Source organism: Carassius gibelio, chromosome A5 (assembly GCF_023724105.1).
Source record: "Carassius gibelio isolate Cgi1373 ecotype wild population from Czech Republic chromosome A5, carGib1.2-hapl.c, whole genome shotgun sequence".
NCBI lineage: Eukaryota > Metazoa > Chordata > Actinopteri > Cypriniformes > Cyprinidae > Carassius > Carassius gibelio.
The window spans coordinates 14290585-14316493 of NC_068375.1; the positions used below are offsets into that span (position 1 = coordinate 14290585).

General features: G+C 37.4%; 1 protein-coding gene across 5 annotated transcripts in view; it reads left to right on the forward strand.

Annotated features, from left to right (window-relative positions):
• LOC127995703 (double C2-like domain-containing protein beta) overlaps positions 1-25909 on the forward strand; it is a 211153-nt gene that overhangs the window by 124564 nt on the left and 60680 nt on the right. For 2 of the 5 annotated variants that reach the window (XM_052591892.1, XM_052591893.1), the window contains exon 9: positions 5855-6028. The exons of 1 other annotated variant lie outside the window; for it this stretch is intronic. In XM_052591892.1, coding sequence (XP_052447852.1) covers positions 5855-6028 — 174 coding nt within the window. Of the gene's footprint in view, positions 1-5360; positions 6029-7564; positions 8412-25909 lie in introns of those variants that run through there. 2 more of the 5 variants (XM_052591896.1, XM_052591895.1) reach the window with 2 other exon arrangements.

The following is a 25909-nucleotide window of genomic DNA, read 5'->3' on the forward strand; positions in this document are numbered from 1 at the left end:
AAGGTTTTTAATGTCCATTCAAAAAGACTCCCTTATGGAATGACAAGATAAGAATAAAGCAATCAAAAAGCAATAAGCAATTCATTCACACGTAATCAGTAATAATGCCAGTGATGTATGAAGCTGTACATCACAGATGCCTCATGGGTATTGGGGTTGCATTATTGATTGCTCACAAGAAATGCTCACAGGTCTGTAGCTTCGGTGGACTTCACAACTGGCCTGTTCACAACAGGTCATTGGATTACTGGTCAGTTCCATAATTCCCTTTATTAAAAATTTTATGCAGGTCAAAAAATTTTGCGATCACTCTGATTTTTAAGAACATACTTTTTGTTTAACCAAATCAGGTAATGCAGGGTCTTTTGCTCAAGCAAGATAAAGCAGATAACAAATCTGCAGGCTTCTAATTTTAATATAAATGGAATGAATCCAAAACTTGGTTAAGGTGCCCATCTGACAATATTTTTTGGCCCCAAAAAAGTGGTAAACTACAGGTACTGTAGGTTTTATTTCACTATGCAAAAAAAAAAAAAAGTATATAGACTATAACATAATTAACTATTAATACTTTGTTGACTTTCTCCTTTTTTCACATGTATTCATTATTTCTTCCCTGGTCAAAAACTATGTCTGCACAATTTGGCGTGTTTCATTGGTTTCAATTTTCTTATTTCCAATTATCACTATTAACTAACTATTAACTATGATTTTTATCTCAATAAACTACTGATATGCTTCTTATTAATAGTTAGTATGGAAGTTAAGTTTAGGTATTGGTTATGATTAGGGATGTAGAATATGGTAATGAATATGCTTTATAAGTACTAATAAACAGCTAATATGTTAGGCATACAATAAGCAACTACTGTAGCTAATAGTGAGAGTTGATCCCTATACTAAAGTGTCACCCAATTTTTTTATGATTTTAATAAAGGGTGAAGATTTCAATCTTCGTAGGTCAGACATCATTTTTCGCTACTAATGAATATATGATCAAAAATAGTTCTAAACAAACCATAAAACATGTTTTATGTATATATTTCAATTTGTTTATTCAATGGTTGACTCATTTACCATATAAATTGATTATTTATTATTAATGTATTTATTGATTTATTGTCAGTTTCACACTCTCTGTCAAACATCAAGAGAGCCCATTATTAAAGAGATAGTTCACCCAATTTATGCATACTGGTTATAATTGGTTAGCAACATTCTTCAAAATGTCTTCTATTGTGTTCTGCAGAAGGAAAGTGATATTGGTTTGGAAAGATATGAGTGTGTGTAAAAGATTCACAAATTCTCTTTTTTGGGTGAAATATCTCTATGAATTCTGAGCTTTGGCCAACCCTGTCTCTGTCTCTATTGCCTGTGGAGCTGCTGTGTTGTTAAGGTTCTGGGCTTGGTCTTAATACAGAACCTGAAATCGGCCACTTCCTCCCTGTGCTTCATTTCATCACTGCTTATCAGCCCAATTACTGTGCTTCTACCAGTCAATTTGATATGTGTTGCTGGACGGTTTAGGTTAAGTAAAGACGGCCGTGAGCAGGAGCCCTCAAGAGCACCAGAGTTAATAGTCCACTTAAAGCAGGTTGTATTACCTATTTGCATCACTTGTCACATAACAGTTAAAAATTCAAAGAACCGATTGCAGGCAGTGCCCATTAGGGGGAACAATTCGTTTGGAATTTCAGCCGTCATCAGTAAGTCCTGACTAACAATGTGTGAGCATCCTAAATAAACAGCCATCACTACTTATTTACCTGTTTATGTGGTGTGACTGCACACTGGACTGTGTTTGGGGAATCTGAGATAAGATTAGTTTTTTTTTTAACCACAGTAGCGATTATAATGCAAATATCGCTCATCCTTTGTTCTACTGAGTCTTATTTGGGATCATTGCGTGTCTCATAGCATCTGCATTCATCTATCAAGCTCCATTTGACATCTGTTCTCCTCTCTGCATCCAGTGCTTCAGGCTATTACAGTGTAAAACCCTAATGTGCCACAGATATGGAGCCTGTTGCATTCTCACATGTACAGAAAAGAGTTGTTTGCCACTGACAGTTGTAGTATACAGAGGATCATGGCTAATGGTTCATAATATGAGTGGATTTGCATATCTTATTCTTACTCCAGCTGTGAAAATGTGTCCTTCCTATGTATTTTTATGGTATTATCAGTAAAATGTGTATATATGGTAAAGTAACTTAGATAAACCATTTACACATTAATTTAAACCCCTAAAGAGAAAATCTGATCCATAAGTGTCAAAAAAAAAATGTTTTTGCCATTTCATCACCCTGTTGAACAGTTTCAGAAAAATATACATCTATCAAGCTTGCAAAGTAAATAGTGAAGGAATGAGTTTTGAAATCTCACTGGTGCTACCAAACTCTTCTTGAACATGTCTGTTTAAAACAACTGAAACACTTGTACAATTGAAGTAAAATAAATGCATGTCTATTGTTCCTCTCGGCACTCTTGTATATGTTCATAATGGCATCCCTGAGAAGTTTGTTCGTTTCGCCTCTGCAGTTCTCCTCCTGTCATTTTTAGAACAGGTGAGAGTGGGTCCAAGAGCTCTTCTGTGAGCAGCACAACCTCATATTAAATGGCTTATTTCTGCCCTCTATGAATTTGAATGTAAGTGCTCCATCACCAGTGATAGCTATGTTGCTGAGTGGGAAATCTAGCTGCAGTTCACCCAATATATTTATTTATTTTATTTTTTAAATCCCATAAATTGAAATGAAGGCATCAGTTCTCAGCTGTTCTCTTAATAATTTAGAAAATGAATGTCAACAATGTCCAATCCATGAATTGATAAAAAAAAAAAAAAAAAAAATTCACCACCACTATAAGTTGCCAGAGTTTGTAAACGTACACAGATAATAAAAGCAGTACACAGATTCTTTTCATTAGTCTATTATGGTTCTTTGAGAAACACCAAGAACAAAAGTGGCTTTTGCCTTTTTCCAGAGATGTCCCTACCAATGAACTTTGTCTTGAATGGCCTTCCTGATTCATATTTGGTCTGTATCTTTCTCCAGTTCTCTCAGCACACTGGAGCCTCACAGGAATGACATTTGATCTCGGCCAAGGGCCAGAGCAGCCAACATCCACTAACCCATTTTATCATCTGATTACAGCGGCCAGATTGGATTAAGAATCATGCCCTTAAAGAACCATTATGGACAGGCCAAGTTATCAATTGCACATGGAGAGCCAGAAAGAGAATCAGAGAGCTAAAAATGTGAAATTAACTAAAAGTGCATTGCTATTTTCCCCAGATTTTCACATCACAGGTGCCCGTGTCATATCACATTTCAGACATTTATTTGTATTTGAAGTTTGCATGCTTTGCTGAAATGAAAGCTTAAATTAGCTCAAAGCTGGTCTGTTTCACTGGTTTTAAAGAGTGTTTCAGCACTTGTCAGTTGGTCAAGGTGGTTTACCTGACTGAGAGCAACAAGACTGGCATAAACTAAATAAGACCAACAAACGTGGAACGTGCAAATCATTTTCTGTAACAGTAGAAAATTCTGTCAGCATTGAATTCATAACCACAGAAATGCATCAAATTTTACATCATTAAAGTAATTTAAACCGTTTCCTGGCAGACTTTTATATCAGGGAATTTACATAATAAAATTCTTGTTAAATAGCACCCCTTTTCGAGTACATTGTTCCACAGAAAAATAACTAGGATTATAGAAGCCTTGGCTCCTCGCCTACATTTACTGTGTACTGTTTTTCTAGCCTTCGCCATGTTCACAGCTACATTTCTCTGCCAGACATTAGAATCAATAAATTAATAACCTGCACATTATCAGCTTGACAAATGGTAGCAGCTGTGCTACTTTTCTCGTGAAGCACTCTTTGGAGGTAATCAAACTTTTTCCCTGCCTTTATCTTCTTTTTTTTTCTTTTTTTGTAATAAACATGAGTCTTCCGGAAGCACAAAAGAAAGGATCTCCAGAAGGAATTACGGAAATAGACAGAAAATAATGAGCTTCGCTCTCACTAAGTGTTTTCTGCTGAATGAGCATGGGGGCGACTCCTTAATTATAAGAGTAAATGAATTGCCAGGTTTTGTCTCCTAATAATGCCATGTGGGAAATGGCAAACATTTGGATCTAAATAATGAATGGCCATTTAAGAACATGATTAAATAACATCAAGCTACATCCTACGTATATTCATCGCCATCATTCATTATTTTCCTAATTCCTCTTCACTTGTTAAAAATGACACTGTCAGTCGAGAGTGCTGGATTGTCATCTTGTCTAGGTCCTTTAAGAGAGTACATCAAGATTACTCACTGTTTTCTCTATAAATCTTTGCTATTGTAATATGTGAGAATGGCTTTTGCCTGTAATTTATCATAGCTGTAAAGCAGAGGACAGGTTGAATAGCCCCCTGCTAGTTTCCATAAAGCAACAGAACACTGATGCAATTTCCCCAGTAAATGTCTCTACCGTCGTTATTTGTCATGAAACTGAAATCAGTTTAAGAGAAGTTCATGTAGATAAATGTTATGAATACAGTGACCCTAAACACTATTTCAGCTCTAAAGCCACTCTTAATAATGCCTGAAAGCCATTGTATTTGAAAACAAAATCAAGCCAATTAGCAACATGTTACTAAATGGTAATGTCGTATCATGTTATTATTAGCATTTGCACACAATCGTTTCAAAACCACGTAACTTACTTTCTTCTGTGGAATATAAAATTATATATTTTGAGAAAAGTCCCATTGAAAATCAGCAGGGTCCAGTGTAGGTTTGGTAGTTATGGACAAAAACATTTTGAAACATAATTTAGAAGAAAGAAATCCATACGGGTTTCATACGACGTGAGGAAGAGTAAATAATAACAGGATTTTCATTTTAGGTGAACTATCCCTTTAATATTCAAACATGCATGTATTCTGTTTGTGCATTATAGATACTGGATTAAAATGCAGTATAATGCATTACAACTTCTTATCTGCCTTAACAATTTAGCCTGTTGTACTGTTTGAATAGCCGGATTGATGTATAACCTGGCATGTGTGACTTTAGGCATTTAGCACCTGTTGCTGATAATTGTGCTGGAGTTTAGCACATGCCGTGGCTCTGCAATGGCAGTTCAGTCAGAAGCTAGACTGAAAGGAGAGGAGTAACAGAGAGATAACCCAGTCGCTCTCTAACAGATGGACTAATAGCATAATTAAGTAGCCGCGCGCCCGATTCCTGTTTACCATCATGTTGCTAAGCAATGACATCAGCCAATCCTTCCATCCCTCTGTATAATCCTGCCCCCTCCCTCCCTCTCTCTCTCTCTCTCTCTCTCTCTCTCTCTTCCCCACATGCATTCATCCCGGTAACAGTCTTAGCGTGCTGTAGTAGTCTGAGCGCAGCACACAGACAGACGGCATGACCACAGTGTGCTGGAGCAGCTCACAGCCTCTCATGTAGCCCACTGCTGCGATCGCAAACTCACACACATGCACTTACACACCAAGAAACGCTCAGTTGCTCTTCAGGGATACTAAGAGATTACCAGAGCAAAGAAGAATTTACTTTTGAAGGCTGTTTTTTATTTATTTATTCAATTGTCTTTATTTCTTCTTTTTTTTTGTTGTTGTTTTTTCTTTTTTTACTGTTACCCCCCCACCCTTTGCCGGGTTCAGGGGTGGTGGCACATCCTAAAAAGGGCTGCATGAATGACACAACGCAAAGGCGAGAAGACGACCATCAGTATCCAGGAGCACATGGCCATTGATGTATGTCCAGGTCCCATTCAGCCCATCAAGCAGATATCTGACTATTTTCCCCGTTACCCACAGGGTCTCCCCCCCACAGTTCCCCCGGCCCTCAGCCGCACCAGCTCTCTGAGGAGCACCTCCACCAGCCAGAAGTCCGAGGGCCCCAAACAGGATGAGGACGACCTGGACCAAGCCTTCGGTGCCACCGCACTCGTGGCCAGCAAGAAAGAGGAAGAGCCGGACGTGGAAGGCTATGATTCAGACGACTCCAGTGAGTAGTTGTTTCTTACTCTTTGTCTTTGTGCCACTCTAGAATTGACAACTGTTGCCTCAGATTCCTCTACCTGTTTTTTTTTTATCTCCTGTATGAATGGAGCTCCACTTCTGCAACTCTGATTGAATGCTTGGAAATGGCTTTGGTTTATGAAGCACCTGATTCTTTGGGTTCAGACAGACAACGGTTTGATGGGACACATGGGTTAGGTTGAGCCTTTTTGTGACTCGCACCCTGCTGTTTGTTTTTTTGTCTTTGTTCCATTGATCGACACATCTTTAAAACCATTCTTGTGGGCATCAGGTGCGAGTCATCAGTCTTGTTGTGTATATCTGTAGAGCTCTTGTCTGTCCCAGATGTAAATCCTATTATGGACCACAGCCTGCCTCTCCGTTTGGAGCCCGGATTTCAATCATGGCAGCCTGTAGACTAGATTAGATAGAGCCCTGCGGTCTCATGTGGTTATTTCATCATTATTGTGGTCTGTCTTAGATGAGGTTAATCCATACAGTGTTGAGCTCAACGTGTGTGCAAGAGCATGTGTGCTGGTGGAAAAACAAGTGGCTATAACGATGCAACGATTGGGTCTGGATCTAATCCTGGATGGCTCTAAAATAGCATGCAGTGATCTGTTGCTGACAGATGTTAACCTTTGACCCACATGCAAGACCAAGACTGAGTTGCACAGCAAAAATCATTTTCTAAACCAATAATAAAATAATAAATAAATAAAATAAAAACTCAAACTAATGTCCTTCCAAACCTGCATGACATTCTTTCTCATGTGGAACATACTTTCTGAATTCAGTTTCAATGGGGTCAGAAACAACAATGATCCCCATTGAATTGATTGTATGTACAAAAAACAGATTGTGTGTACTCAAAACATCTTCTATTGTGTTACACACATAAAAAATAGTTATAAAGATCGGAGACTACATGAGGGTGAATAAAACTCATGTGTCAGAATTTCCATTTTTAGATGAACTATCCCTTTAAGCAAGACATATTGATGGTAACAACTACAAGCAATCTGTAGCATGTTAACTGCCCAAAGATTATCTGAAGTGCATCTTTGTCCTAGTGTAATTGCATGCTTTGCTGGCGACCGCAGTAATCAATATCAATCGCTCATATTCAACACTCTGTCACTGGTTGACGAAATGTGCTGGCCAATATAACCAGTCGTTCACCTTTCATGAAGCAGTGTAATGCATGTAGATATGCTGTATCTGCGAGTGTGATCGTTAATGCAGACGATTGTGGGACTGCGGTCTGGTGCGCCTGTGTTTTATGATGATAGATTAGCATGGAGCTATTGGGCTGTGATTCATTGGTGTGTGGCTCTAAATCATAACCCTCTTCCTGTTCTCTCATTCTCGCCTGTTGTCTGAATCACAATGCACATATCAGTGGCACAACAGAGAGACAAATTAAATCCTAACCTGAAATGTTTGTTATTTGACTCATGAAATACAAATAAGCCAATTATACTAATTTGCCAGAGCATTTAATGGTTCGAATGTCTCACAGGGAGTTTGGAAGAGTAAGACAGAGGAAGAAAATTGTCTCTGAAGGAACATACTTGAAGCTTTGCTAATGCAACAGATGGATTACAAGGAACTTCCACAAACATTTGGCACTGGCGTCTCTTCAGCTCTGCCGACAAAATATTTTTGAGTTGAGTACCTCAGGACAGATTGCAAACAGAGCAGTCTTCTGTTTCAGAGCTTAATTAAGAGCCGGATCCAAACAAATTGGACTTGAATTTTAGCTGAGCACTTTTGTCAGTTGCAAACACACAACTGGTTGCTTCAACAGTACATAGTATCCAAGCTGGGAAGAATAAAAAATAAAAAATGATGGATTCCCATTAGGCTTCAAAGCCACTTACTAAATACCACCTGTTTGTCACTCATGCTAAAAGCCTTACTGACCTCTTGACTTGAATTAACTAAACACAGATGCTTTGGGAAAAACAAGCCACTTTGACTGATGCAGTTCACAAAATACCCATGAGTACCTGTGAGCTCTGTTCCAGGGAGGCAGGTCCTTGGGGTTGTGTACCCCTGCTGGCTTCTGTGCACAGATAATGTACAGTACATGCCAGAAGAACAGTCTTCAGATTTTTAGTCGAAAGGGGCATTCACATTAACAGCCTTTAAAAGCGACCAGAAGTCACATTTGTTTTGAATGGGTATTGGTGGATAGTCCTGCCTCCAAAATCACACCATTGTTTGAACCATGTATGGTTGCTTAAATGAACAGTCAATCTTTTGATAACACTTAAGGGAAATCAAACAATGAATGGCTTGCTTACATTTGTCTCTGCATATTACGATGGGACAGGAGAATATTAAAGCTGTAGTTCATCCAATAATGAAGATTCTATTATCATTTACTCACCCTCATGTCATTCCAAACCCATTTAAATTTAAAAAAAAACATTGATGCAGATATTTTTATTGAAACTTACATGGCACAATCTTCACCAATGAATTCAACATATATTGATTCTTATTAACGTTATTAAGTGAAGAGCAGTAAATGATTCTCTCATTGTCTTTTGTTGATTGATTAACATTAAATGACAAGGAGAGCAGCAGGTTTACTGGCTGCTGTCACTTAAGACCAAATAAACAGGTCTATACTAAGAAGCATTCGATGACTTTTTCCCAAGCTGTTTGTTCACATAAGACATTACTGACTGCTTTCAAGTAATAATTTACCAAGATGGACATTTTGGCACATTTTGTGTGTATTTGTCCATTAAAGCACATGCCCCAAGCCCACAGTTGGCTATTTTTTCACTCCATCTCAGATTGCGCACACACGCAGCTTTTAACTCTTCTTTTTCTGAATCATGTCCGGCAGGAGATTGTATAATATAATACATGATTTGAGTGAATTGTATGTTACAAAGGAAGGGCGACAGCGCAGAGAAAGAAATGGGACTGAATGTGTGTTTTCATAATCAATTTAAGCCAAAATCTAAAACGAAACTGAAACTCTATTAATCACACAGGCCTAGTCATCAAATCATCTTTGAGAACAAGGGCGAGCGGCAATGAATCCAGTGGTTTAATAAGTCTTCTGAAGACGTTTATACACATAGATAGAGCACATCATATATTGTAAACTTAAGCTTGACATGTGACAATTCGGTGTGTTGAGCAGGCATGTTTAAGTTTCCACAGGAAACAATGAGGTCAGTTGTTCCCAGAGGTCAGCAAGTTTACCATTTTTAATGTGCACTACAATATTTGTGTGTATATCTCCCAGGTTTTAATTAAAAATATAATATTTTGTCTTTTGAAGATGAATAAAAGTCATATAGGTAAACTAACACTTAATATAAAAAATAAATAGTGGTGCTCTTCTGATGCAGGTGGATACAGCTGTTAGCAACCAACAGTACAGCATGTTGACCTTCAAAGATTTAGTGTTAATGCACCTTTCACCTGTAGAAAAAAACAGCAACTCTACAACTTTTCACTTTTCAGAGGCAAAAAAAATGGTAAATAATTTTTCTCTGATCAGTCCACTATGACCTTCTTAACATTGCATAAATAAACTCTTAACCATGCATAAGCTGTGTGTCCCTGTATTTAATAAGCAGTGCGTACGTGCGTTGTGGACCCGCCTAAACTAACATGCTTTTTAAATAAGAAAAGAAAAACATTGTACAAGACTTTAGACCAGGTTTGAGTTGGTCTATGGCGCAGTCTATTTTCAGCTCCCTAAAATAGCAATGCGCAAGCACTGCGCCTGAACACACCTCTTTTTAAGACCAGCATGCCCATGGGTGCACAAATGGTCGCAAATGCATTTGCTAATTAAACGACGTGGCTCTGGACGGGAAAATGCGAAACGTCGCCGGACTGAAACTAGCAAACACACTTGCGCTGCGCCTTGCGTTGCATTGTGCTGGGTGTATGATAGGGCCCTTTGTGTTCACCAGATACTCTACTTGTTGGATTGCATAACAGGAGAACTGGAGTTCGTGAGTTTATTTATTTATTTATTTATTTATTTTTACTTAATTTGGTTAGACTCTGGGGTAGATGGATATTTAAAGGATTAGTTGACAACACAAATTGAACGTACAGACATTCTCCTTGTCATCCACTAGACTTTGGAAATACTGGCTTTAGTTTTTACAGAAAGCACTGGAATATGCCCGAGGTTTAGCTGTGTTTGTGAAGACTCAATTGTGTGCTGATGGATTTGATTTCCAAATCAGCTTGATGACTTCTTAGGATGGGTGATCCACATCTAGCCCTCTTATGGCTGTAACCGGTGTAAGTAATTGCACATCTCAAGCTAACAGTGCTAAAACTCCAATGAGATATCACTCTCTCACATGAACAAGGTGTCTGTAAGGATCAGAGAGGACACCCTCCAGTACCATGAGGACACTAGGACATCATGTCCTTTTCTGTTTTCTGTTCCTCTTAGAAAACATGACAAAAAGAAACATCTCCTTTGTGTTTTGTGATGTCATTTCATATCAAATTTCAGATTTTGCCTTATATGGTAACAAAAATGTATTTAAAATATACACATTTTTGTTCAAATTTGTAAAAACTTGCTTTTGGCAAGTGGCAGTCAACTTTGCCTTGCCAGTGGGGGCTTGAAGTTGACGATTGCAGTTGGCAAATAACCCAAGAAAAATACTATAGTTAAAATAGATCATATTCACAAAATTAAATGTAATACTTATGTGTACTTGTTATTTAAAACAAATTCAAGTAGCAAAATTATGAAAACTTCGATCCTGTGCTTACGCTTTACACTTTGCTACGTGGTACTTGACTGTATTTTAGATTTTTAAACTTTTTACATTTTTTCTCAATGTAATTCTACTGTTCAAAGATAAGATTTAAAGCTAAGATTTTTTATTTATATAAATCAAAAATACAGTAAAAAGATTGTGGAATACTATTACAATTTAAAATAACTGTTTTCTATTTTAATACTGTGATGACAAAGCAGAATTTTCTGCAGTCATTACTCCAGTCTTCAGTGTTAAATGATCCTTTAGAAATCATTCTAATGGTGAATGTGTGTTCAAGAAGGACTCAAAAAACATTTCTTATCATCAGTGTTTTAAAAAAAGTTGTGCTGCTTATTTTTTATCATCTTTTGATTAACTGAATGTGTCCTTGCTGAATAAAAGTATTGCTTTTTCAAAGACAAATCTTACCTATCCAAAATCTTTGAAAAGTAGTGTAACTTAAAAGCAATAAAGAATTTTATATTTGGTCTAACTTGCCACACACACGCACGCACACACACACACTTCAGTGAGAACTCACTTTAGCCATTGCCATGTTGGTAAATTTGCATGATGAAGGCTAGACAAAGTGTAACAAGTGTAGCATTATCTGATCTGTTTGTGTCAACTTGGATGTTAATTGATACAGAAAAGTGCAACACCAACTGAGCAGCCCCCCGACTTAGTCCAATCAAATCTCATCTGATCACAGATTCATTAATGATGTCCCATAGTGCAGCAGAGACATGGAAGAGATTATGGGTTATTTACTATTATTTTTATTTATCTTTTTTTTTTTTATTCTGAATATCACTCTTGCCATGCGATCCTAATATTATAAATGCAAGATGAAGATGAATGCTTTCCCCTAATTGAGCCATTTTAAATAATCCTAATTCTGTCTAAACTACATGCTCTTGACCTGTGGAAACAAAGCACAGTACTTACAACCTGACACAAACAGACACTGTGCGATTAGGTACAGTTTAGTCTTTTCATTTTCATTGTCTGTACTTTAATTGATCTCCACTATTATAATGCATCATCAGTTAGTAGATATGAGTTATTGTAGCAGTGCCTTCCTGTCACAGATTGTACAGTCCGTTCCTCTGACACATAAAGTGAAGGCACGCTCAGGTATAAGCAGGGGGAGGATTTCCTGAAAGCAGGCTACAACCTTCTGTCGAATCCTATTAAAGAGCCTATCTGCAAGCTGCCATGAGATAACAGATAATGAGAGGAATAGACTGTATGTTTCGCTGTGTTTTTGCCCTTGGGGTTTTCTAGATGGGTCTTGGCAATGAAAAAAACCATGCCATGTTTACATGGTTAGCCCAGGAGATGTATTATACACAAAAAAATGACTGGGTTGTGGAAAACCTTTCCTTTCTGGATCGAGTGGCTAGATTGTGATGGTGTCTCTCTTGCCATAAGTCTTGTCTGCCATCTGTGGCTAGCACTGGTGGGCTTGTCTTGTTTTTCTGTTTGTGTCACGTCTCTGTGTGTTTTCACAGAGCTCACTGACAGATTGACAGATGCAGCTGTTGACAGACAGTGTAGAATGGAAACGTTCCACACATGGGTTTTAGAGATAATTAATAAAATTAGCTTTTTTAACAATAGACAGGAACACAAAGTAGAAATGCAGCTGTACTAAAGCCCTGTGAGGCTTTTACCATGAAGTGTTCAGCCTTTGTGTGTTGATGTTATTTAGCAAGAAGGCTGTTTTGAAGAATAATTTATTTCAGTCGCTCAGCAGCTGTCTTGCACAGCAAAGTCAAGTATAGCATCTCTGTAATACTGTCATTTATCTTTATTTTCTTTTACCACATTGGGTCAAAACATCATTTTTAAGGTTTTGCTTTAATGCTCAGATCTCCTCCAGATGTGTCCATTTTTCCCCATCCACACGTTAAGACAGGATTCAGTTTTATCTGACCGGTCGACTGTACGATTCCAGCCCCTGCAAACTCCCCCGACCCACATCTACACTGCTCACGGACACTAGACACTCAATAAAATACAGTGATATAGGGCAATGTAAAGACCTTTTAGACATTTACATGAATTCAAATTATTCTAAAGATTAGTAAAAATTAGTTATTCCCCATATACTTTTTGGGAAATATCTGTGCTTTTGCAGTATGTCCTAACATTTATCCAAATGAACTGAACAAAATCGATTCGAACTAGACGCCAATTAATGCACGCATGTCACCCGAACCACATACTGTATGCATGGATTGCTTTTTGCATGAGCAATTTATGATATATTAATGCAGAACAGAAATGTTTTATTCGCAAACATGTCTGTACATGTACAAATCCCTGCACAATCATTTAATCCCGAATCAAATTGAAAGGCATTTGTTTGTGGTTCATAAGAAACATGTATAAAACATAAAACATATAACACGGGCACAGTGCAATTATTTTTCTGGCCATACTGAAATCAAAAGTGTTGTATAACACAAAACAGTCATAGCCAGAATATTACCTAAGAATAAATAGGGGTAAAAAAGTTTTTCCTGCTCACCAAGGCTGCTGCTTTTTTTCTTAGTTAAAATCAAAGTACTGTTTTAATATATTTTAACATTAAATTTATTTCTGTGAAGGTATATATATATATATATATATATATATATATATATATATATATATATATATATATATATATATATACACGTATATATATAATTTTTTTAATTTGTGGTAATATTTTTTCAAGACTCTTTAAAAGAACATAATTTATTGCAAATTAAAATATTTTGTTTTTTCTTATCACCTGTAGGAATAAAAGAAGGCATACATTTCACAGATAGCTTGGCTATTAGGGATGGTTCGGTTTGTTTCACAGTTTTAGAGTTACGGTTTTTGGTACAGTTCGGTATGTGCTATGTTTTATGGAACAGTGATTTTCGGGGGGGGTTTTTTAGGTAGGTCTAGCATTAGTTTTTAGATACAGAAATTTAATAAAGTAAACACGTGTAAACAACATTGCATATTGGACTGTATAAATGAAAGATTATTCTTTATTAAAGTTACAAAACCGTGCCGAACCATGTGGAGAACCGAACAGTTAGATGTTTTTTTTTTCTGCGAACCGTCCCACCCCTATTGGCTATACATTAATTTTATAAAGCCAAGACACATAAGTTAAGCGAGACCCCTGTATATACAGTCTAGTGCAGTGTAGGCTAAACCAGGCTTTCTTCCAGTTGCTATATCTGTGAAATTTTCACACTCTTTACATAACCTAAAACAGGAATTCCTGAAGCCAGTCTGTGGTTTTCGCCTTTGTTACTATGGCAGCAGATAATTTGTTGAGTGCCACAAGGGTGTGAGGTGAGTCCTAGAAATAATTTGAGAAAGCTGGTTTGGAGGGTGAAAAAAAAAAAACTTGGTTGGCGGTTTATATAATATGTTTTCTATGCTTGGTTGTAAACAAATTTACTGAAACCTTGTCACATTATTGGAAATAAGCATCATGAGAGTTTTTATGTGACTCATAATGGCAAGTGGGACAAAAAAAGAACATGATACTCTGTTCTTTCTTATTGCAGATTACATTTGAAGGAATAGTTCACACAAAAAATCTAAATTTGCCAAACATTTTCTCACCCTCAGGCCTTCTAAGATGAGTTTGTTTCTTCATTGGAACAAATGTTGATAAATTTAGCATTACATCAATTGCTCACAATGGATCCTCTGCAGTGAATGGGTGCCGTCAGACTGAGAGTATAAACTGTTGATAAAAATAGCACAATATTTGTTTAGAACTGTTTTGGCTTGTAGACAGTGCTTGATCTGTGTTTAAAGTCAAAACTATCTTAATAATGTATTTGATTATTACAAAAATTCAGCTTTTCACTTCACAAAACTTTAATGGGTGGGCTGGAGTCTTGTGGATTCCTTGTGGATTTTTTAAATTGTTTTTATTGGCTGTATAAACTCTCATTCCGACGGCACCCATTCACATTCTTAGTAATCTTTCAGAAAATGTAACATCTTGGGTGAACTATTCCTTTACACCTAGTCAAGCACTAACAGCTTAAAATGAGCTTTTAAATAATCAATTAGTTTGTTATAAATGCAACTGTTAGGTGCAAATGTAATTTAATTCGTAATTTAAATGTATGAACAATCAGAAATTTAAGGCGACTTGAAGCGTATCTAGATTACGCTGAAATTAATGTAGCATTTCATAAACTGTTTAAATAGTATTCCGTATGGACTCATTTAACAGTCCCCAGCAGAGCCATTACAGCTCCATGATCCACTAGAGCTTCCCTTACTAATCCTCTGAGCTTCAGCCAAACCACTGGAGCTCTGGTGGGACACTACTGGTGTACGGTGAACTCAACCACCGCACATAGACACTTCACTCCCAGTCCCTGAATGGAAATCCTCTCTTATGTTTGTGATCCAGTGATTAAGGATCTGACCTGGCAGAATATCATTCAAGAGGATGTGATGATGTGGGATGAACATGAGGACACTTCTTTGAGTAGTTAGAATGTTAGAAGTGGTAAAAAGCCTTATACGCCCCCTTTGAGTGAGTGCTAAGATGATTTGAGGCAAATTAAACTGACAACATATTTTTATTTTCCCTCAATAACCATTGATACCTAAAGAACATACAGCTCATGAAACTTCTGGAATCACAAAATGTATTTAATTTATCAATACTCCGTTTCCGTTCAGAAATATTGGATATTGCACATCCTTTTAGTAAAAAATGATAAGAACCACTGGTGTAGATCATTCATTACAGCCTAAAATTCAGTGGTACTATTATCAAGTGCTGGTCTTGCTTCTCAGGCAAACCCTGCTGTTATTTCACACTTAGGCCTGTACTTACATTTTTCTTACTGGGCTGGTTCATTTCTGCATTCAGATGTTCTCCATTTGTCTGTAGAGTTCTTTCACAAATCAGCATGGTTTGAAGGCCACATGTGGATAAAGTGTTTATTCTTTTTGGGGTTATGACTTCCAGATAGTGAAGACACAGTGAGAGACATCTACTCTGCTGTCATCATCCTCTCTGCAACATTCAGAAAGCCTCTCTTATGGCAATACACACCCTTTTATATAATACTCTCTGTGCTCATGGCTGTGTAGGATTAGTGCATTGTATAATGTGTCATATGTTAGTCTTCAACCAGCTCCTCTCTAGACAGGCTGAGCTGTTTGAATGTTTTTTCTTTCAATCCTCTATAATGCACAGCTCTTTTAATGTTATACGCTTACTGGGGAGTACAGTGACGTGCTCTATATGTCACTTCTGTCATGCCTTAAATATGGGATGAAAGAAAAGGAACAGATCAGCATTCATAATTTCCCACATCAAAAGTAAAGTAAATGTGCAGTATCCAAAAAAAGAGACAAAATCTCTTTCAGTTTGACCTTATTTAAGGGTTTTGTGATAAATCAGTGTGTTTATGCTCTTATTGAAATATAGTGTAGTTACTAGTTAACATACACAGTATGGACAAAAGTATTGGGACATGCTTGAATTCAGGTGTTTCAGTCAGATCCATTGCCACAGGTGTAACATCAAGCACCAAGTCAAAGCCTTCAAACATTTTGCCAACTGGAACCGATGAAGTGGATTGCAAGCTAGGCCTTCTTATCCAACATCAGTTCCTGACTTCACAAATGCTCTACTGGATGAATGGACACCAAATTCGCACAGAGACACTCCAAAATCTTGTGCAAATCCTTTCCAGAAGAGTGGCTCGAGGCTGTTATAGCTGCAAAGGAGGGGACCGCTCCATATTAATTTTGATGGGTTTTTTTTATATGATATCATTAAAGGTAATCCTTGTTGGTTTAATTAGCAGGTGTCCCAATACTTTTGTCCATAGTTGGCTGAAGAGCCAGATCTTTAAAGTCACTTATCAATGATGTAACACAGTCCTGAGCCATGTCGTCCTGCCAGGTGTTTGTTGATACTACACATTAGATGCTTGATTTTTTTTTTCCATACGTATATAGCTGCTTCATTGAGAGATACATTTGAGCTTTGTGCCAAGTAATGACAAATAACTGTTAAAGATATAAAGTAGTTCAGTATTTACTTCAGGCATTATTCTATTTCTGGCATATTGAAGTAGATGAGTGGATCTCTCTTTATCGTTGATGGGCAGCGGGAGCCAATAACCAGAGTAACAGACGGCATTCTTATATGGACATAATGTGAAACTCAATCAAGATTCATTTATAGTATCTAATTGGAGTCTGTGGTCTGTTCTGAGGAGACATATTGCCACCTGTGGGCTTTTTTTATTGGAAAGCCGAGATACCTGCATACCATGCTGTAACACGGTATCATTCTACATCGAGATGTGACATGACTGGGAATATTCATTCCATAGCTAGAAATTGTCATGCATTATTCATGCACCTTGTTGATTCTGTCTGATCTTGCTACTAAATGTAAGTGAAAACTCATTTGTCTTATTATAGAAGTGTAATGTGATCCTACTCGATTTTACCTTGCATAACATGTACAAGCAGAAGAAGGTTTTGAATGGTTTTGAAGCAGGTTCATGCACCAAAGCATTTTGACCCTCCACTTATCCTTGTTTCTGTTGCCTCAAATGGAGAAAGCACAATGCGACATGATGAGAAAGTTGTATGTGAGAAGTGAACCTGTCACTAATGTATGTAGTGTTAAAGGCTAGGGTCTTGCTTGCCCTGGCTTAAAATGTGCCCAAATACACAATGGGGTCCCACTTGTAAAATAAGGCATGTTATATTTTACAGTTTGATAAATATAAACCAAAAATAAAATTAAAAAAAATGTAAATTTTTACTCAGCAAGGATGTGTTAAATATAGTAGAAAAACAGTAAAGACATTTAAGGGTGGTTTCACACTAGCACTTTTAATGTGCACCCGGGTTCGATTGACGTCAGAGTTCAGTTGGTTTGAATCCGAATGCTGTCTTCTGAACTCGGGTGCACACACACAAACTGTACCTGAGTCTGCTTAAAAACGGTGTTCTGGGGTACGATTTATGGGAACTCTGGTATGGTTCGCTGCTATTTGATGAAAACGCGTGTCTGTGTGTGTGTTTCACTCACTTTCCTGTCGAAAGGGACTGATGCGCTGCAAGCAAAGAGCTGTATGTCTCATTTCTGTTCGCCTTCAGCGTTCTTAGAGCATGTGCAGTACATTCGTAAGACAGTCGTAAGTGCCATTATGTACTGAAGCTTTGTAAACAAAACGAAAGGTTCAAAAACGTAAATACATAAACGTGCAGAGAACAATGTGATGCATTTGCCGCTTCTCCTGCGTTGTCGTTACTAAGCAACGGGGTCAACAGCTGCTGGCTTGATGACGCAAGCGAACCGCGGTTCGGACTCAAATATTATAATATGAACACAGTCCAGCGGGGGCGGGGCGAGGGGGGAGCCATCGAACTCTGGTTCAGACCAGGCAAGCGAACCAAGTGTGAAAGCACCCTATGGGCCCTATCTTGCACCCAGCGCAATTGACTTTGTACACCGACGCATGTGTCATTCCTATTTTGCACCCGCGCAAAGCGCGCTTTTCCCTCCACAGAAGCACGTCGCTAAACTAGTGAATGAACTTGCGCTCCCTGGGCGGTTCAGCGCAAAAAAGGAGGCGTGTTCCGGCGCAAACAATCCCTGGTGCTATTTTGCTGTTCCATTAAACAATTGCGCCACTGACCAGAAAAAACCTAGTCTAAAGTCAGTGGCGCGTTGCGCGTTGTTCATTATGCTATTTTAAGGGCGCATGCTTGACCATAATGTATAGCGTGCACAACGCGCATACACTTTGCTCATGTAATCTACACAGATGCAACAGTTATTTTTGCAAATCATAAATTGTTACACTAAAAAAATATTAACACATGAGATGACGGAAATCATTGTGGTGTGCCACGAAGATGTGAACAAAATAGGCATAAATCTAGCTTACAAATTATTCAGGCTAATTATTCTCCCATCCCCATACAACACAACTTCTCTGTCTTTCACTGCTCTTACAAGAACATCAGTCTCCTCGGCTGTGAACCGCTCCTGGCGTGCGCCTGGTAAATACGCCATAATAATAGCAATCCATAATGGAACTTGCGCACCTGCTTTTAAAGGGAATGTTGGATGACGCTCTGATTGGTTTATTTCACGTTACGCCCAAACCACACCTATGAATAATGAAGCTGCTTCAGACCAACCCACTTTAGATTTGCGCCGGGCGCAAGAGCCATTTATCCCGCCGGGAAAATAGCAACAGCGCCGAGACCCGCCCACAAACTTACTTGCGCTTCGCGCTTTGACACTTGCGTTTCAGATCGTTAAAATAGGGCCCTATATGTTACAAAATTTTATTTCTTTTATTTCAAAATACTTTGATGTTCTTTTGACCTTTCTATTGATCAGAGAATTCTGGAAAAAATATGTATAATTTTGTTTATACACTGTCAACGTTGATATAACACTGATTTTTGAAGGGCCATGTAACACTGAAGACTTGAGTAAAGGCTGCTAAAATTCAGGTTTGCCATCAGAAGAATAAATTGCATTAAATTAAAATTATAATAGTATTACTGTTTTTACTGTATTTTTGATCAAATAAATGTAGCAATGGTGAGCATCAGGAGCATTTATAGCCTGGGGCACAATAAGTTTCTCCATTGATACTGCTTACTACATATGTTGATACTGTTATGGATATTAATGGATATGTTTCTTGTTTTACTGCCTTTAGTGCAGTACAGAGTGTGTTGCTCATTCACAGGCTTCACATGCAATAAAGAGTGGCTTCATCACGGACAAATTATGGACATTTGTAATGTATGATTTGAAAAACCGCCCCAAATGATTCAGTGTGTGAGGGAACTTTTTTGCGAACCAATTTGATCAATTAGAGTGAATTATTCACAAATCACTAATTTAGATTTTAAACAAATGATAAAAACACACACGACATAATAGTTGACATATTGTCAGGAAAAATCCTTTTCATTTCAACATGCAGTATTATCCACCATCAGAGAGGGATTTTTCCATTATATTTTAACTATAAAAAAGATCTAGTGACGACCCTGCAGAGCAACAAAACGTTCACAACATATAAAGAAATTGCGTTGCATAGCGCTGCATAAACAAGCGCTGATCAACACTGCGTTTGAATCGTCAGAGGCAAAATCCTTTAAATATGTTAACTTACAGACTTTGAGTCAGAAAAGCTGGCATTGTAGTCTACTCTCCCAGGATCTGGAAACAGTCCTCCATAAAATTTGCTGCACACATATGAATATTTGGGTTGAACTTTTCTGGAACAGTGTTGTGAATACAACTTAACCACTCATTTCTAGTTCTGTCTTCTTTTGGAAGGCCAAATAAAGTATTTTCTCTTTCACAACGAAACACACAGCATCTTCACAACATGGCGGCAGTGGCAGCTACAGTAAAGTTATTCCTTCTTTCTTTGCATGAACATTTGGGCAGCCTTATGCAAATCTTTCCACATCGTGATGTAGACATGTGGGGCGTGTCAAACGAGGTGTTTTAGGGGGGAGTGGATGAGTCTTAACTCTTAGAAAGAATATCTCTTTGGGTTTGATACTTTAGTCTTTGCAACTTTAGGGATATTATCTGTTCACGAATAGCTTGTAACACTCCAAAAAGAGAAAGGAAAACATGAAATCGCATCATATGACCCTTTTAATATTTATTATACCATAAATGTATAAAAGAAATATAGATTTCTGAATGCTGTCTTAAAAACTTAAATCTGGTGAGATGCTATTCAAAATGTTCTTCAAAAAAAATGTAGGAGAAAAGCCACTGTTAAGAGCAACAATTTAAATTTGATCCAAACAAAGAAATAGTGAAAACTGATATGGAAAGGGCACATAGCGACACATTGATATAAAAATAAGATATCTGCATGGTTTGTTGGTATAGAGCCTATAAACACACTATTGAAGCTCATTAGCTCTCTAGTTCATTAATGTACTTCTGATTAACTACTTTAACCAATAAAGGGAAATAATCACATATTAACAAAAAGAACCTCCTTATAATCACATCTGAACTCTAATTAGTCCTAATGATAAGAGTAAGTGTGTGTGTTTGTTTGAGAGTGAGTGGGAGCTCCTCTATTGATTGCTGTGTGCTGATGGCTGTGTGTGACAGCACGTGTGGCTCCTCCTCTCCCTGCAGAGGAGTGATACACATACCAGACTGTCTCAGCATAAATAGCCGTATTCCACTGTCGGGCCAGTGCGAGCCAGGGCTTAAAACGTGCCGTCTGGGGCTAATAGCCTCGGGCCAGTAGCACCAAGGCCAGAATAATGCAGGGTTTCCACAGTCAGGCCTGAAGCTCCGCTGTGCATCACTAAAACATGCCCTTTACACGCCTCTCAGGAACAATGTCACAAAACCTCAACATTTCACCAACAAAGAGAAGTTATCAGAAACCTAAGAAATTAGTCACTGAAACTAGCGCGATCACAAAACGGACATGATAAAAGCAACCGTTTGTTTGCATGCTTTGGTAAATATTCAAATTCAAAAGCATCAATGTTTTGCTATAGAATAAGTGATACATTGATGATAATGAATTAATTCATCAGGACTCAAAATTAGTCACATAAATAAATGTATTTGTATTTTATTTATTTAACGCTTATTAAAATAGCCTGCTTATTCAGTCGAGTCTGTTTCTGTTTATTTGTAGTCACAGTAGCCTATACGTCACATTTAGAATGAATGATAATATCTCTATTTTTATAAAAGCTCCCGAACAAAAAATATTATTATATTTTATGATAAGTTACGTGGAGTTAACTCTCGAGACGAGACTTATGACAGATAATATAAGTTACTAAATAAATACACGATTGTGATAGAGAATGAGAAGCTTATGTCTGATTTCTCCAAGTGGTTGCATTTACAGTGTTTACTTTGGTAATGTTAATGTTTAGCGTGCATAGTCGGGAAGCCCCGATGAGGCACGATCAAGCCCCCGAAGTGACAGTGGAAACGTGACTCAGAGAGCTGCACGGGTCCGATTTTGTAAATCCGCACCCGCCCGTACCTGCAGTGCTTAAAACCGCATCCGACCCGTTTTCCGACAGCAGCACTAATTAAAATCTGCACCCGACCTGCTTAAAATAGAACCGACACCCAACCCGCACCCGAAATCAAATCAGTTAAGCCAATCACATTAGACACACTTTTTTCAAATTTTATTGCTAGGTCATACAGAAGTTATTTATGGAAAACACTTTTTAAAAGATATTCGTTTTTTATAGTACATTTTATCTTAATTTTGATCAATGTTTTATCAATCAATTGCCCGTATTTAATAAATATTAATTAATAAATAAGAAGCAAATATATAGCAGACAATGTAATAACCTTAGTGTAATTGACAGAATTACAAAAAAATATTTTGCTACCTAAAAGTTAAATATTTTTTGTGTCACGCATGCATGCATGTCTATTTCCCTCATATTAAATATAAAACGCATGTGGACTGATATTTTTCCAAATGTCTGGACTCCTTTATTAATGGAGTATATAAACAGATGTTTCAATATATTGGTGTTTTGCATTGCATTTTCTGAGAATTTATATTTCACGTTTTTACTGCACGTCGAAATACGTACTCTTTGGTCCATCAGTGCTTGAGTCACTGATCAGATTAGAATAAAATAAGGCTGTTCAAAAAATCAAATGCGATTTTCATGCACATCTCATCAGTAAAGACGCTCCTGTAATTAGAAGTATATCTCCAGCACGTGCGTTCAGATCAGGGTTGCCAGGTTTTCACAACAAATCCTGACCAGTTGCTTCTCAAAACTAGTCCAGAACTAGCCCAAATGCGTTTCCAGGAGGTTCCCCAATAAAAATTGCTTCCCGTTTATTGAAATATAAGTTTATTGAAAGGGTTGCCTTGGTAAAATTCACAATTTAGGCGCTAAATATCAAGTTATTGGGATTGGGGTTTCTTCGACCGGCGGACATAAAAAACAACCACAGACTTGGCAACACTGGTTCAGGTGGAGCGGCAGTTACCACACAGAGCCGTAGTCCACCGACAAGCTACACAAAATTGCTTTCAAAATCGAGAAAAAAAATCGATTTTGTGCAGATTGTCAGTGAATTACTGTTCAGTGTAGTAAATGCCAACCAGTATTGCCAAGTCTGTGGTTGTTTTTCATGTGCGCAGGTCGAATCGACAATACCAATAACTAAAGCCCTAAAATGCGAATGACAGAATTTTCATTTTTGGGAGAACTAACTCTTTAAAGAGGAGGTTTTTCCTCATTGATATTCTGAAACAGTCTTACCTTGTATCTTGCACATCTTCTGTTTGATGCAGCTATAATGTTATGGAAGATGTCTATTGAAAGTTCAATCCCTGTATTGCGATAAGGTTCTTCATTGTCTCTTTTGATTGTAAATCTAACAAATTCTTAAGTATCTAATCTCATCATTTGTTCAATTAAAACACTGCATATCACTCCCAAAACAACTGATCTGCTTAATTATTGATATTTACAGTTTATTTGAATATTTACTTTTTACTTCCGGTACTTAAGTATGTTTTAAATCGGATACTTTTGTACTTTTACTCAAGTGATGTTTGAATGGAGGACTTTCTACTTTTACTGGAGTCATTTTTTATTTAGATACATCTACTTTTACTTGAGTATAACTTTTGAGTACTTTTACCACCCCCCCCCGGGGGTACCCGAACCCGTGCAGGACTCTAACGTGACTGAATAATAGGCATAAACATGAAAAATTTTAAATTCTGAAAACAGAATTTACTCTTGTCTTCAGTGTCACACAGTCCTTCAGAAATTACTGTAATTGTAACTGATTTGGTGCTCAAGAAACAACATTGTGATGCTTAATATTTTTGTGGGAACAGTGATAGATTATTTTAGGGTTAGAAAGTTAAAATGTTGAAATTTTCAGTATTTTACAGTAAATATAAATGTAAAATATAATATACATTTTGGCCAAAAGCATTTGTTTGATGCATTATATACTCATATACTAACAATTACAAAAGAGCTTTGGCAGACTGAATGGCCCCTAAATCATAAAGCTTTCTTTGTACGTGGAAAAAATGGTTTGCATTCAAGAACAAATACAAATAACAGTAAACTAATATACTATAAATGACAAGCTGAAATTAGTGGATTTAATTCAACTCAGTATCAGTATAATCAAATTTTCCCAGTAGTGGCGAATAATACATCAGCCAAATTTCTTCTGAAAAAGCCTGGAAAACAGGTCTATATATAATCTGTATCGACCACTGCGGCTGGGCTGGTTGATAAAAGATTCCGGTGCTAATTGTCTTTTTCCAGAAATGTTTACTAAAGGATGGGGAAGAGTCATCTGGTTCCATCCTCCATTGCAGACTTGTCAGGAGTCCTCCCCCTCTTTAATCATCTCTCTCACATACACACACACACACTCTCTTCTCTTCTTGGTTTTGTCTCTGACAGAGGCACACAAACACAGCAGAAAATTCCTGCTCATGCCTGAAACGCAGAGCCATAGCTCTGGAAATGGCCTCTTTATTTTTGCTGTAATTTGACAGATTGGCCGCCTTTTACGATTCAAGGTTATTTTGACAAGCACTCTACAGATGCACTTTCCACAGAGAGAAGATGTCTGCTGAGTAGGTGGAGGGGTTGCTGTTATTTCACACACACTTTTAAACAAAATGTTGCTAACTCTTTCTGATGTGTCTGTTTTTTTTTTCTTTCTGTGAATCACTAAAATAATTGGTTTGTTTTTTCAGTCTTGATGAATTTTCTAATATATATTCGGGGATTATGAAATGGATGCAGCTTATTTGGCAAAGTTCTGGAGAACTTTAGAAGAGATTGATGAGAAGACATATGTCATGGTTGATAATGGAGACTTGTCTAAATTGCCAGGCCTAGTGAATAGAAAATACACAAATGCTGTAGTGTACAGCATCTATGTCAATCCATTCAACTCCTTCTACATCCATAAGATCCCACATGAAAATGTTATAGCTCATACAGTATGTGGCTCTTTCAAGCTCTCATGTTTTGCAGCTAGACTTTTGACTTTAGTCTGCTTGTTTTTACACACCATTCAGACTTACTTGAAAATGAACAACCCAAACTAATTGGAAAAAGGTGCAACATTTTGTTCAGTAAACTGTTCAGTGAATGGCGCTGAAGGTGCATTCAGTTTTATCCAAAACAAACAAACACTGATTAGGCAGCGTTTTTCACCCTGATTGTTGTACGTATCACAGTAATTCAGAAATGAAGTGTCCAGTGAGTGGTGGTTAAAAGTTAATGTTCCGTCATCATTCAGAAAAAAATAAAAAATCTACCCTAATCCTAATCTACCAAGCAAGTTTACTGCATCAGAAAAGCAAAATTAGCAAAACTGATGTGTGATATGAACATCAAAATGTATTAGTTTACAAATCATGAGTTATGATTTAAGTTTTTTTGAGGTCATAGCACAGTATTGTGCAAGGATCCACATGAAAATGAGTTTTTATTCTTCAATAATCAGCTCTTGTCATAAGATGTGTGACTTTGTAATTCTAATTGTTGTACATCTAATTTTAATAATCAATGAATACATTACCGCTATAACTTAAAATATATAGTTTGTTGGCATAGTGTTTACAAAGTGCTTTAAACAAAAACTCCTAGGAAGCTTTCAGAGTTATTTTATAGGCCAGATCACTTGGTCTTGGGGAAAGGATGGCAAGAAATGTTTTAGTTCATATTGAAATGCAGGCATTGGTATTTTTGCCAGTCTGAGTACAGTTTAGGTCATTGTTGAAATCTCTTTTAGATCTCTAGAGGAGACTTAAACCAGACATCTAATTTGCTCTTTCATCTCATTGCTATCTAGGAAAACAGTTGAGATATAAAGTCATTTTTCTTTCCTATGGGATCTCACCCTCTCTTTATTCTTGGCAGTCGGTCTTATGTCATTCTTTGATTCATTGGTCTCCCTTCCCAAGACACACATAGAGTATTAGACCTCTATCAGCAATGCAGGCCGTGGGGATGCATCAATCCCTCGATAGAGGACGGAGCGT